General features: G+C 43.0%; 1 protein-coding gene across 1 annotated transcript in view; it reads left to right on the forward strand.

Annotated features, from left to right (window-relative positions):
* LOC138520469 (keratin, type I cytoskeletal 19-like) overlaps positions 1 to 14407 on the forward strand; it is a 71294-nt gene that overhangs the window by 55287 nt on the left and 1600 nt on the right. Inside the window, exons 4-6 of the mRNA XM_069632842.1 lie at positions 4671 to 4832; positions 5690 to 5815; positions 6651 to 6868. Coding sequence (XP_069488943.1) covers positions 4671 to 4832; positions 5690 to 5815; positions 6651 to 6868 — 506 coding nt within the window. The remainder of the gene's footprint in view (positions 1 to 4670; positions 4833 to 5689; positions 5816 to 6650; positions 6869 to 14407) is intronic.

Consider the following 14407-nt stretch of genomic DNA (forward strand, 5'->3'; position numbering starts at 1 on the left):
TCTCTCTCTCTCTCTCTCTCACTCACAGACAGACAAACACACAGACTCTGGTTCCCGCTATGTCCCTTCTCTCTCTCTCTGTCTCTCTCTCTCTCTCCAAATCCTGTGTTCTCAGGTGTGCATGTTCGAGAGCCATGCCAGCCTCTGCATGACCAGATGAAAAATCATATATATCATTTTTAGGGTGGTTGTTCTGGTTTTATGTCACATACAATGAGAGAAGAAGCAAGAAGCCTCCCCCTAGGTAGAGTCCGGCCTGGTATTTGGGGACATACATTGTCATTGCACGTGTTCTGCAGAAATGACTCTATCACTCTGATGGCTCTTTGTATATCTGGTGAGTATAAGGTGGGTGGGGGGCTTGTGGTTAGGCTCAGCGGGTAGGTGTTGGGGTTCTGACTGTTCTTCTAAGGGACCATAGGACCAGATTTAAGAGCCTACAACTGTGTTTGTTGCGTCTATTTTGTTAGTTATTAGCATTTGGGCACACTGTAACAAATGTGTACATTCAGCAGCACTACCAACCAATCAAAGACCAGCACACACAATCAAACTTGTCCTTGGTTCTCGCTGGAGATACAGGTAATTCGTTTTTATCTGAGCCAACCCTTCTCATCAAGGAAGGACATTTTGAGAAAAAACAGTGGTGTGTATTCTCAGCAAAAGGAGCTATTTAACTAAGGACATTATTTAATTGTACTAAAATTGTAAACTGGCACTTTTTTAACAATTTACAATATTTATTTCTAATTATCACCTCCACCACATATTGCATCTTAATATATGTGTTACACTTGTCTTATTGAGAAAAGCACAATCTTACAACCTACAAAAACACGTAAACAATTGTCTGATAATAAATTGTCATTCTATGATGGACAGTCTGGTGCACTCCTACTGTACGTTTTGGAAATACCCCTCTAATAAAGGGGACGAGGACCAATAATACCAGTAAATCTTTCAGGCTGGCTGCTTTGCTTAAACGAAAAGGCCATTTGGGAACATAAGAATGACCAACACATCTTTATATTTGACAAATATGTCTGAGAAAAGGGGTGAATGCTTCATTCACTAAGTGCATATTGCACACGAGCTCAGTGCTCTTTTAATTGTTCACAACAGTCACCCTAACATTAAGGTATTTGTAGTAATGCACCATATGTGCCCATTCAGACAGCCTTGGGATTTGGATATGAGGATATATAATGGCTGGGACATCTGTCCCGCCGGGGGCTGTTTTGCTTCAAGTTTAAAAAGAGGAGCCCTGCAGAATTTTAGAAGAGGAGAGACTGAGAGGGGACGTCGGGTCCACGGACACCCTTATAGAATTAGTTATATATTGTAAGTGGTCTTGTATAGCACCCTTCTGCAACTATTGGTGGCTATATACATAGGGTTAGCAGACGTCCCTGTTTTCACGGGACAGTGCGGGGAAATCACCCTCCGTCCCGGGGTCCCGGGAGTTTTTTCATTTTCGAAACCCTGTCTGGGTTTTGCATGGTTGGGTGGCTTCGGTAATTTAAATTGTAATTATTTTTAACAACACCTTCAGAATTTTGACACCAGAGGATTGGCTGAACCCCCGGTCTTTCAGGTACAAGTCATAACACTTACTTATTGTTCCACTAAGACTGGCTTGGAAATAATTTTACAGCAATCCATGTAATATCAATTAGAGCAAACGCTTGTTTTGAATTAACAAGACAAGGTTCACAGACAAAACTGCACAATATACAGTTTATAGAAAGGAGAAGTGCTGGAAATATGATTGGCTGGTGGTTGTGGGGGCGTGTTGGGGGAGGGGTGGTAATTGGTGGGCTGCGATGGGGTAGTCCCTCTTTTATGTTGTTGGTCGTCCCGGTTTTTCGTTTTGGAAATCTGGTCACCCTATATATACAGTATAGGAAGATACACATTAGACTTCTATTCTGAATGCAATTTATTTGAGGACATTGTTTAGAAACATACACTAGCAGTGTATCGCCTGACCGAATGTGTGGGAAAGGATTTGTATGCGTACCACACTTGCATTGCTGATGTCGTTCAAAACCTGGAAGCATTTTCAAATCCTTGCCAATCGATGAAGTTAAAGTTCTTCTTAATGCTGAAATCCTCATTTGTTGTAGTAGGGTTTCAAATGAAAAACTTTCCTGCTGGAATACAGGCTTGTCATCGATACTTGCCAAATCTTCATTCCAACTGGCCAATACTTAGTGTAGGTAAACCACAAGTTGGAGAAGAAATTAGCTAAATTGGCCCTGGCCGTGCTTCATTACCAGTAAGATCAAGTGATTTCCACACACCAGAATTTGATGCTCATAGTTCACCTCTGACGTCTTCCAGAGTTGTATTGACAGGGTAGATAATGGTAGGGAAGTGTAAGGAGGGGAAGAAGGAGAGGTGTGTACACATGGAAACATGTACATTTCAGAGGAATACCCTAGGGTTGAGCAGTATGAAAGACGCTAACACGTCAACACAGTAAATACCAGAAATAACCCTACCTTCTAACAATATCGTTCTCAACTCCCCTCACTCACCAAATGCTCGCCAATTGCGCAAACACAAACAGTGTGTCAAACCCCCCCACCTACCAAAACACTAACAAACCTCTCGAATCAACTTGCAGACTGCATCCACTAGCCAAAGCACAGTGAAAACTCTACACTTGAGGTCAACCTTCTGGAAACACAACATCTCCAATGTTCAAATCAATACCCACCTGGAAAACACAGAGGAAACACACTCCTACTGACACCAGTTGCTCCTGGTTCTATTTGCACCAACAATTAAGTACAACTGCTTCTCTTTTTCCTCTCCTCCCGTAACCAATCCTCCCGTCATTTTCCCTTTCATATGACTGCCTGAAGACAACGCAAAAGGCAGCGGTGCGAGGTGTAAATCCTAAACCATACCATACAATACCATACCATAATATAACATACACAGTTAGTTACACATAATTCATAACACACAGTCATAGACAGCAAAACGACCAGTGAAAAAAGCAGATGCATGTGTAACACCTACTTTGTATCACCAATAGGGGACATTCCCAAACATACTGAATAGGTGAATTGGCGTGATGAGTAAATAAATTCAACACATGCTGTTTATATTGTTATAGTTAGCCCAGTTCTTCATGAGTATTGTTCATAAGTTCTAAGTTGTTGACAAAACTATTTCCCCTACGTTTCAGTTGATGTTTGAGTAATTCTGCCTTCATCAGGACAAAATGTTTGTTTCACACTGTTACAAAATAATAATTATCACAATAATATATGAATTTACGAAACCAACTCATGGCATCAGTGTGCTATGGTAATCACTACTGGTATTGACATTTCATCCATCTATATAAGAAATTGAAAGTGTTTGTCAAGGTGATGCCATATTAAAAAATCACATTATATCTTTAGTTATATCAATAAGTATCCCTGTAATAATTTCTAAGTAATCATCAAATTCCTTTATTCAGAAAATAAAAAAATACCATCAAAGTACACAAAACAGCAGCAATCACGTAAATGACAGTTTAGTTGTTAATGGCAATATTGCATAGCTAATTAAAATATGTAAAATTGCCCTTAAAATAGCGGTCATCTACTCTAAAAGTCCTGCACATAGAATTTTCTCCTTATAGCGAGAGCTACAGATAGAAAACAGGAGACAGCATGACCAATGAAAACATTCAGAAACAATTAGATAATCCACATATCCACATTAAGTGCCGGACACTATAAATATATATATTTATTAATAATTGTCACAAGAGTGTGGGAGCCCCTCTACTGAAAACGAACACGGGTCATGTAACCTGTTCTATGGAATTTCGTCCACTCAGGAGGGTCTACAAACACGATTTAGCTCACTGCCCCCTTCACAGAGGAGGAACATTCATTTGCATATCAGTCTGGTCCCACCCACAAGGGCATTTCAGCACCAAAAGGGTACGCAATTGTCCTCTGAACAAAAGTACCAACTGCAACCCAAGACACATGTTTCAGCCTTGTTTCGCCCCCTTGATGAGGTGAAGCTGAGCTGAGCTTCTCAAAGGCACAGTGAACAAGGGGTCCACATCTGGATCCCCTGGGTTACTTAGGGTGAAATCCCTAGTTTTATAAATTAAACAAGACTGTGGGAGCCCCTCTACTGAGGAAACATGTTTCAAATAACCTGTTCTATGGAATGTCTTCCACTCGGAAAGATTTACAACCATGTTTTAGGATACGCAGCCTTCACAGAGGAGAAATATCCATTTGCATATCAGTCGGGCCACACCCAAATAGGCTGAAACACACGTGTCTGGCGTTGATGTTTATTAATAATTGAGTATAATAATCTTTTCCTCAACCCTCGATATGTGCAAATAAGTGCAAGCAAGACTCTCAGCTAAGGTCCTTACTTTCCATGTAAACATCCCTTTTTTATTTATTTATTTTCTCCACAAAGCAGTGCTCTGTGTCTCATAGGGCGATTTGTCTGCCCTCCTATATACATGCATGATCATATCAGAAACCCTCAAGACAATTCATGTTAGTTTAACTTTTATGTTTCTCAATACTGCTTAGAGACTAACTTTGCTTTGTGTGCTAGTGTTCGATTGGGGGGGTTCTAGGAAATTGACGAGCCTTAGCGACCAATGCAGAGTGTCTCGTTTGCCTTTCCAGGAGGTGGAGGAACTCAGTCAGCACCTCGGTGGATCTGTCAGCGTGGAGGTCGACGCTGCTCCCAGTGTTGACCTGGGCAAGGTGATGGCTGAAATGAGAGCCCAGTATGACAACCTAGCTGCAAAGAACCGCGTGGAGGCCAAAGAACGCTTTGAAAAAGAGGTACCGTCGCACATTGGGAGAAAGCAAGAGGGCAGGGAGGAAATGGATGGACCATTTGGAATTCTGAACATTTGCATTAAGACTCTAATTTCTAAACATATTTGATTTTAAATAAAGAGGTTCAGAAAAATAAACTGGAATTCTATTTAACTAAATGGAAACATGAAGCTCTGTAGTAAAGTCTGTATCGGCAGTGACTGGGATTTTCCATGCCAACAATCAACCATATACCGGAACGGCCATTTGTATTCCTAATTGGAATATCTACAGACACTCCATTTTCCCAAATGATCACTGTACAACCAATGTGCATGTCCACACCCAGAATTGCTCACATCTTCAAAAGTGTTTGCAGGGTACATGTTATATTTAAAATGACCATACTTTGAGTAGGGGGTGGGCTAGACACATTATCTAGCTATAATTCATGACCTTCTTGTTACGCATGGGCATTTTATGTTCAGATGTTGAATTTTTGTTTTGCTTGATACCACACCCTTGCAGAATCCTGAAGCATGCTATGCTATTTGCTCAGGGGCAACCAGCCTGGTGCCATTTAAGATCATACAGGACATATTGAGGGCTCCTGTAATCTGCCATGTTAGTCTCTGACCATGGCATTGTCTTCTCATTGCTGATTACTTCTATCTTGCTGTAACTGGCATCTTCTATCTACGCCATAGGACCTCATGTATGTTGGCATAAATGATGTTGTGGAAATGTGCAGACAACCGGTCATGTGGGGTTAACCCGATGTCTGTGCATTTGTCTCTGAAGATGTTTTACATTGTCTACGGCAGGAGACGTGCGATTTTTCTGGAAAGGAGGCTAACTCTTTTTTGGTGAATCTGTTTCAGAGCCAGCAGCTGATCAAGCAGGTGAATACGAGCAGTGAGGAGTTGACCAGCCGGAAAAGCGAGGTTACGGACGTGAGACGAAGGGCACAGTCACTGGAGATTGAGCTACAGTCTCTGCTGAACATGGTAAGCGGGGCTCACAATTATCCATGGTTCCCATGGTCAGGTAGCACAAGAGATCTCATATATTTTCGACTGTGCGTCACAAAGAGAGTCAACCTGTTCTGCTTGGTGTTGACCATTTCCTGTTGTTGAGGTCTGCACTTCAGATCCTATCATCCAAGCTTTATCAAGGCCCTCAGGATCTCAGGCTCAGGTTTTGCCACATGCAACCACTGTTGAGGTGGACATGTGAGATACCTCTTTTAGGTGCCTGAAAGTGTGCAGGTCACAAAGTTATGAAAGATAAGCTCTGTACCCTTAGGATGATTGGGTGGGTAACCTCTAAGGCCACAGCAGGGAAACAGGATGCAGAAAAACAAAGCTCATGTTAACATACAGGCATCTGACTTCGCCTGTCATCATTCTAAACCCAATTATATTAAACCTATTGATATTAATGAGATTCATGATAATACGCTATTACTTGAGGCCCAATTTAGTTTGGAATGTGTATTTTTACAAGGTAGTCTTTGTCATGATCACATTGTTAAATTGTAGCCAATGTCTCAAAGTCTTCCCTCTCTATTCAGAAAGTCTTTGGATAGTTACAAATACTATATTTCCCCGCCTTCTTTTGCACCTGTCCCTCAGTTTCTCCTTTTCCACATAACCTGTTGAAGAGGCCCAGAGATCATATGCTATGGACCTGTATACCGGATTCTTGTTTTATTTTAAATATTTGAATAAAAATAGCAGATTAATCAGCAGCCATTTTCTTAAAAAATGAAACAAGGTAGGGTCACTGTCGGAAAAGGTGGGTAAACTGTACTTTCTTTCAATTTTCTTTATCGACTGACAGAAAGCTGCCCTGGAGGGTACTGTTGCAGACACAGAAGCTCGCTACGGGGCGCAGATTGAGCAGGTCCAAGCCCAAATCCGGATCCTAGAGGCAAATCTGGGCCAGATCCGGGGTGACATGGAGCAGCAGCGCAACGACTACAGCCTGCTGCTGAACATCAAGCTGCGGCTGGAGATGGAGATCGCAGAGTATCGACGGCTGCTGGGCGGAGATGAGGAGTAAGGCACAAGTCATGATTGAAATATATATCAAGTTCAGACTGAATGTCTTCCCAGGAGCACATCCTTCTGGAAATGGTCTCAAAGCCCTGCCAAATGTTGTCTTTTCTTCCCCACCGTAGAGGAATATGATATGCCTGATGTTGCCAATATGCGTGACCTACGCAATATTGCACGCAAGATGGGCTCTCCCGATTTTCTTCTAAAATGTCATGGCTTCACTATAGCAGAGCATATGCCTCATGTAAAATGACCGAATACGAGGATGTTACATTTGCAGTCTTTCATTTTTTTAAGTACTAAGGACGAGTATGCTTGTCCTTTTTGCATAGACTTGCATAATAGCCTGGCAGTTAAGGGGTTAATAAGGCCTGGTGGATTCGCCGAAAGGTACTGACTCGGTCTGATGTAAACATGTGCCACTTTATCCCTGTACTATTCATAGATGCAATCATTTTGGACAACCATCCTTCTTTCATTTCCATGGTTTGTGATGGTATAGTCTCACACTTTGAACAAATCATTTCTTTATTGTACTTTTATGGGCTATGCCCGAAATAAATGTGCTTGATGATGATTGAAATATTGATATTCGCTTGAACTAACTAACGCAAGGTGATCACTCCCGTGCAAGTGAAGCACAGAAACCCAGGAGTTAGAGTTGATGGACCTTGTTACTTTAAGGACTTGTTGGTACCCCACCAGGTAGGGTGACCAGATTTTAAAATTAAAAAGCCGAGACAGCGCACCTAACATAAAAGTAGGACTAACTCTTGAAAGTGGCTGTCAAGGCACCACACTTCAGTAGCGGTTGGAGAAGTGTTGCTGGTAGAAGAAACACATATCATTAATTTATCATTCATTTATCACAAACTAACACTATCTTAAGTTGTAAAATACAGCTTTTCTTCAGTGCGAGATTGTGAATTCCTACCTGCCAGCTATGAAGACCTACTGCCAAAAACCGTTACCACTGCATTTTCCAATGGAACAATCGTCTTGAGAAAGGGGGACAGAGCTCCAAATTCCGGGACAGTCTCTGCAAAACAGGGACGTCTGGTCACCCAACCACCATGTCTTCTTCCCCAATAGACCTCTGCCCCAAAAGATCCCGCTTTCCCTCAGTAGACCCAATTCCTCCCACAGATGACAACCCCTCCCAAAGAAGAACCCTGCTTCCCAAGTAACGTAAGGCCATACAATCGAATATCTCCTCTTTATAATGTTACCTCCGCCCATCCACGACCCAGCAACCTCCACAACTACAACAACCCAACCTGCATATTGTTTCGACAATCCCACATCACCCAAATGCTAGACAGCAAATCACAACTTCCAGTCAAAGGTTGATCATTACCCACAAACGCCGACCCCCAGGAACCGCAGACAGCCCCGAGGCTGATACCCTGTGACATTGAAACCATTCTCAGTTAACGCACAAATCCACAAACGCACACATTAACAAACTCACACCAACAATGACACAAAAGGGTTGCGGAAGGCCAAAAACTGACCACCAATTGTGCTGCTGCCAAAACTCTGGGCCTGATTCATAGAACATTTTCCTATGGGATTGTGCCATTATAAAACACGTCCATGAATCAGGCCTTCTATATCAACTCTGAAGCTCTTTGGTGATTCTGATTGGAACCATTATTTTAAGGACTTGAATAAAGATATGAAGCACTGTGACGGTGTCTTTAAATGTGGTAAACTCACGTATACAGTATTACCTATTGAACGTATAACCAGGAAGTCCTGTTTTAGTTGATCCATGTATGGACTTTCCTCTAATGGCCTGGCTGTCATGTTTTTGTTACCTAGGAGACGGGGTCTCGAGGGGAAGAAGGAGAGAAGGACGGTTATGCCTGGGCATATTGAAGAGGAGGTTTTCTTAAAAAGAAGCAGCTGTTGGCTTCGGCCTGAAGTTTAGAAAAATCGATACAAAGTTGCGCCGTTGCGCAGTTTGAGGAGTTTTTTTTGTTTGTGTGAGTTTCAACACAGCGATCGTAGTCGCTGACTTGGCCGAGAGGAGCGCCGCCCTGAACCAACGAAAACCGCCGTGTCCGGAGGGGAACAGCTGATCGCGGACGTAGCGGAAACAGGAAGCAGTAGACGCCGTTGTCCTGGAGAAGCCGTGCTGAACCAACTACGGGCCGTGTCCGGAGGGGAACAGCTGATCGCGGACGTAGCGGAAACGGGAAGCAGTAGACGCCGTTGTCCTGGAGAAGCCGTGCTGAACCAACTACGGGTCGTGTCCAGAAGGGAACGGCGGATCGCATATGTTCTTGTCCAGAAGGAAGCAGTAGGCGCCGTTGAGACGGTGAACAAGTAAGATCAGAAAAATCGTATGGGAGAGCTGGCTACTAGTGACAGACCTCTAAAGAGGGATAGCATTATAGACTTCAGGGAACCGCAAATAAGGAAGCATCTTTATTTAATGGTCATCATTATGGAACCGAATGCCTGATAAGGACTACGATACGACCTGCAGAATTTCTTGGAGAACATAACTAGAAGAAGCGGAAGTGGGTGAGAGGTTGAATCCAACATCACTACGAATAGGAGCTAAGTAAGAAGGGAGTCTCAAAGGTATGTCTACCACTTCCTATGAACCGAAATACCTCGTGAAGAGAAGCTGCAGAGACTTTGCGACGATGTGATAGGAACCGGGACTACCAATATTAGCCTCTGAATATATATATTATCAGAAGTGTTAGAGGATAAGTTTGGGCAAAGTGAGAAAAACAAACATAGAAGGTTACTCTGAAGAAAAGAGAATAGTAAAACTAACGTAAGGAGGTCAAGGGATAAGTCACTGAACAGAGAAGAGAAAAGAGACAAGTTTTCAAGACTGTATGGTGAAAGGAGGGATGTAACCTCGACCCAGAAAGGAAAGAGTCAACGTAGATTAAAGAGACAGACAACTTACCTTAAGCCGGAAGAGAAGTCCATATTGCTACAAAGCTGGCCAGATCCAACAGTGAAGACGTATCCTTTTCTTTTAAACTGCCTCTGAAAGAGAAGAGGAAAACATTGTTAATAAAGTTATTTGGGTTCTCGTTGAATTCCATAAAAACTATTTGTTGTCTCAGACCTTTATTTATACAACATTGAAGACAGGCCATCACAGTTGGTGTCAGAAGTGGGATAGAGAGAACGCAATGGAGGAACTTATCAAGACCCTAAGTGAGGGACAACAAATGTTACAGCAGGCCTTGCAAATGCAGAATCAACAGGCCCAAGCAGACAGACTAGCTTTTCAGCAAGCATTACAAATGCAGCAAGCACAATTACTAGAGGTTACTAATACTAGGAACAACCCTCAAGTACCTACATCTGTCTTGCAAAAATACGCGACTGGGGAAGATCCGACCCATTTTTTTGTGAACTTCGAAAGGGTAGCTGGGAACGCCCAATGGCCAGCCGAGAGATGGTGCCATTACATTGCACCATTAATGACCGGGGAAATGCAGTCAGCCTATCAGGCCGCAAACCCAACGGGGGATACCCTATACGGAGATTTGAAGAAAGTGGTGCTGGAACGAATGGGACATGATGAGGAAATGTACCGAATCAAGTTTAGAGAAGTCAAATTGACTGGAGAGGAAACCCCCAGACAGTTATTTTATAGGGTAAAGGAACTGGCAGAGAAATGGTTACAACCTAGTCTGACCACTACAAATGAAATAACAGAAAAAGTGATCTTGGAACAGTTCATTGAGGCCCTTCCCGGTCCTGTGCAGAGATGGGTCAAACAACATCATCGACTGTCTCTACAGGAAGCGGTAGATGTGGCCTCCGCTTATCAGAAAGCGGGCCAGGGACGGTTGGTATCCTATACGACAATGTATAAAGCACATACAACCAACAATAAAGCTTGGCCTCAACCAAGATGGCCACACTCCATGCTGAAGAAGCCGGAAGGGGAAGTGTTACGGTCTAGACCCAACAGTGAGGGCCCCGTAAATTATCGTCCTTCCACCACAACCGTTCGAGGACCTCAATGTTTTGACTGCGGAGACTGGGGCCACCTTGCTAGATTTTGCCCAAAGAAACCAAGAACAGAACCAATGGATGTGGGGGTCTTCGACTCCATTAAAGAAAGTGAATACGTTGAACAAGCGCCTGGAAGGCAGTCACAATACCTATATACGTGTGAGGCTGAGGTGGATGGCAAACCTACAACTGCCCTAGTCGACTCGGGAAGCCTTCAGACTGCCGTGACGTCAGAATTGGTAGGTGAAAGTTATAATTCCTCAGGGGAGATCCCAGTTCGCTGTGTACATGGGGATGTAAAGGCTTATCCATCAAAGTACATACAGATCAAATTGGGAGGGGAGGAATTGGGAGTGAAAGCAGCCGTACTACCCTCTTTACCAAAACCCTTATTAGTTGGGTCCGACATACCTGAATTTCCTAAGATAATACGTGCAATTGAGAAGAGCTGGTGGGAAGAGGCCCCTTTCAGGGAAGAAGAAATCTACGCCCCCTCATGTAAGCAACAAAAGAGCAAGAAATTGAAGAGAACTCAAAAAAGGGAATGGAAGGACAAGAATATGCTTCCGTTAGCCGTTGATTGGAAGTTGGAAGAGGATGGCGATAGTTTTAGGTCGGCTCAAGCGCTGGATCCATTACTTCAGTATGCTCGGGAGCGAACGTCAGAAGATCCTAAGGGACAAGGTCCACGTTTCATAAAAGAGAAGGGGTTGTTATACCGAGTGAGTAAGTCCAGGAGTGGAGATGAGGTGAAGCAACTTCTGGTCCCAAGAAAATATTATCAAACAGTTCTGGAGGTAGCTCACTTACAAGTTGGTGAAGGCCATCTCGGAACGGAAAAGACTACTAGAAAAATTTTGGATAGGTTCTACTGGCCAGGCGTATACCAACAAGTGGTTAGGTTTTGTCAATCCTGCGAAGACTGTCAGAAGAAAAATAGAGCTAATATAAAGAAAGCACCGTTGCAACCAATGCCACTTGTTCTAGAGCCTTTCAGTCGGATTGGACTTGATATTGTCGGGCCGATAGAACCCACAAGAAGAGGTCATAAGTACATCCTCGTTGTGGTAGACTATGCCACTAGATACCCAGAAGCTTTTCCATTGAAAGCCACCAATACACAACAGATATGTGATGTATTGATTCCCTTTATTGGACGAGTGGGGATCCCAAGAGAAATCGTAACAGACCGAGGGTCGAACTTCATGTCTAATGTCTTGAAGCAAGTCTGTGATATACTAAAAATTGGACATCTAAAAACAGCTGTATACCATCCCCAGACTGATGGGTTAGTTGAGCGCTACAACCAAACTATTAAACAGATGCTAAGGAAGACAACTTTGCCAGGAAACGGAGACTGGGACAGAATGTTACCTTGGATATTAATGACTCTAAGAAACACACCCCAGTCATCAACAGGTTTCTCGCCTTTCGAGTTACTGTTCGGAAGATCAGTAAGAACTTTATTAGACATTCTGAAAGAAAATTGGGAGGAACAACCAGATCAGGAGTTGACTTTAACAGAATACGCATCACAGTTACAAGATCGAATCGAGAAGCTACAAGATATAGCTAGAAACAACCTTCTTCAAGCTCAAGTGAAACAAGAAAAATATTATAACCAAAAGGCCCAGTTACGTACGTTCAAAACAGGGGATCAAGTACTAGTGCTGATGCCCACCTCAGACAATAAGATGTTAGCCAGCTGGAAGGGACCTTTTGAAATTCAGGAAGTTCTGGGGCCTTTAACGTATAAGGTGAAGCAGCCAGGTAGTAGACTGGCTTGTCAGACATATCATGTGAATTTACTGAAAAAGTGGATACCTCCAGTGCAAACCGTTGCTATGATTACTAGTGAAGTACCACCAGAAGAAAACTTCCCACAGATTAAGGAAAGGTTCGGGGTGGAAAGCTTAAACATTAACCCTGAATTGTCTATCCTACAAAAATCTGATCTGTCTTCCCTCTTACAAGAGTTCACAGAGATATTCTCATCCCTACCAGGAAGAACCAAACTAACTTGCCATCGTATATATACTAAACCTGGATCTATAATAAGACTCCGACCATATCGAATACCTGAGTCTAAAATAAACGCCATCAACCAGGAAGTACAGGAGATGTTAGATTTGGGTATCATCGAGCCATCACATAGTGATTGGAGTTCGCCGGTAGTCTTGGTACCAAAGCCAGATGGCAGTGTAAGGTTCTGCATGGACTTCCGAAAACTGAACGAAATTTCTAAATTTGATGCTTATCCCATGCCACGCATAGAAGATTTACTGAACAATCTAGGGAAGGCCAGATTCTTAACCACTATTGATCTAACCAAAGGCTATTGGCAGATACCGTTATCACCAACAGATAAGGAGAAGACAGCCTTTGCTACACCTACCGGCCTATACCAGTTCACGGTGTTGCCCTTTGGGTTACATGGAGCACCTGCAACATTTCAAAGATTGATGAATTACCTCATAAAAGGTCATGAAAGTTATGTCGGGGCATATCTTGATGACATCATTATCTATAGTCACTCATGGCAAGAACATCTAGTACATCTGAGGAATATACTCTCGACTTTGAGACGAGCTGGATTATACATAAACCCTAAGAAGACACATGTAGCAACATTTCATACTAAATATTTGGGATACTATGTGGGTCAGGGAATGATTAGACCCCAAGAAGAAAAAGTGAAGGCTATAAAGCAGTTGAAGTTCCCCGAAAGTCCAAAACAAGTACGGGCATTTCTAGGATTTGTGGGGTATTACAGACGGTTTATCCCGCATTTTTCTACTTTAGCCACTCCTCTAACAGATCTGTTGAAGAAACCCACGGTACCTAAGAAAATTTGGGAAACAGTTGAAGCCAGAAAAGCCTTTAATCTTCTAAAAGAGGCCCTCACCGAAAAAGCTGTCTTGCAATGTCCAGATTTTAAATCTCCATTTACTCTTCAGACTGATGCTTCAGGAACGGGACTCGGAGCAGTGCTTCTTCAGAATCAAGGCGGAGGGGAAAGGCCTATACTGTTCATCAGTAGGAAATTGTTACCACATGAGTTAAGTTACCCGACCATAGAGAAGGAGTGTCTGGCCGTCAAGTGGGCCATTGATGCACTTAGGTACTACCTGCTTGGTCGAGAGTTTACGCTGATTACAGATCACGCTCCCTTGGTCTGGTTAGCCCGTAATAAAGACTCAAACCAGAGGGTTCTAAGATGGTTTCTTTCCCTCCAGCCCTTCTCCTTTAATACTGTTCATAGACCTGGAAAGATGCTATCACAAGCTGATTATTTGTCCAGAGCAGAAACCCTTCCCGAACGTAAGGGTTTAGTAGAGGGGGTGTGACGGTGTCTTTAAATGTGGTAAACTCACGTATACAGTATTACCTATTGAACGTATAACCAGGAAGTCCTGTTTTAGTTGATCCATGTATGGACTTTCCTCTAATGGCCTGGCTGTCATGTTTTTGTTACCTAGGAGACGGGGTCTCGAGGGGAAGAAGGAGAGAAGGACGGTTATGCCTGGGCATATTGAAGAG

This window comes from Ambystoma mexicanum, chromosome 13, assembly GCF_040938575.1.
Source record: "Ambystoma mexicanum isolate Mex_15411 chromosome 13, UKY_AmexF1_1, whole genome shotgun sequence".
NCBI lineage: Eukaryota > Metazoa > Chordata > Amphibia > Caudata > Ambystomatidae > Ambystoma > Ambystoma mexicanum.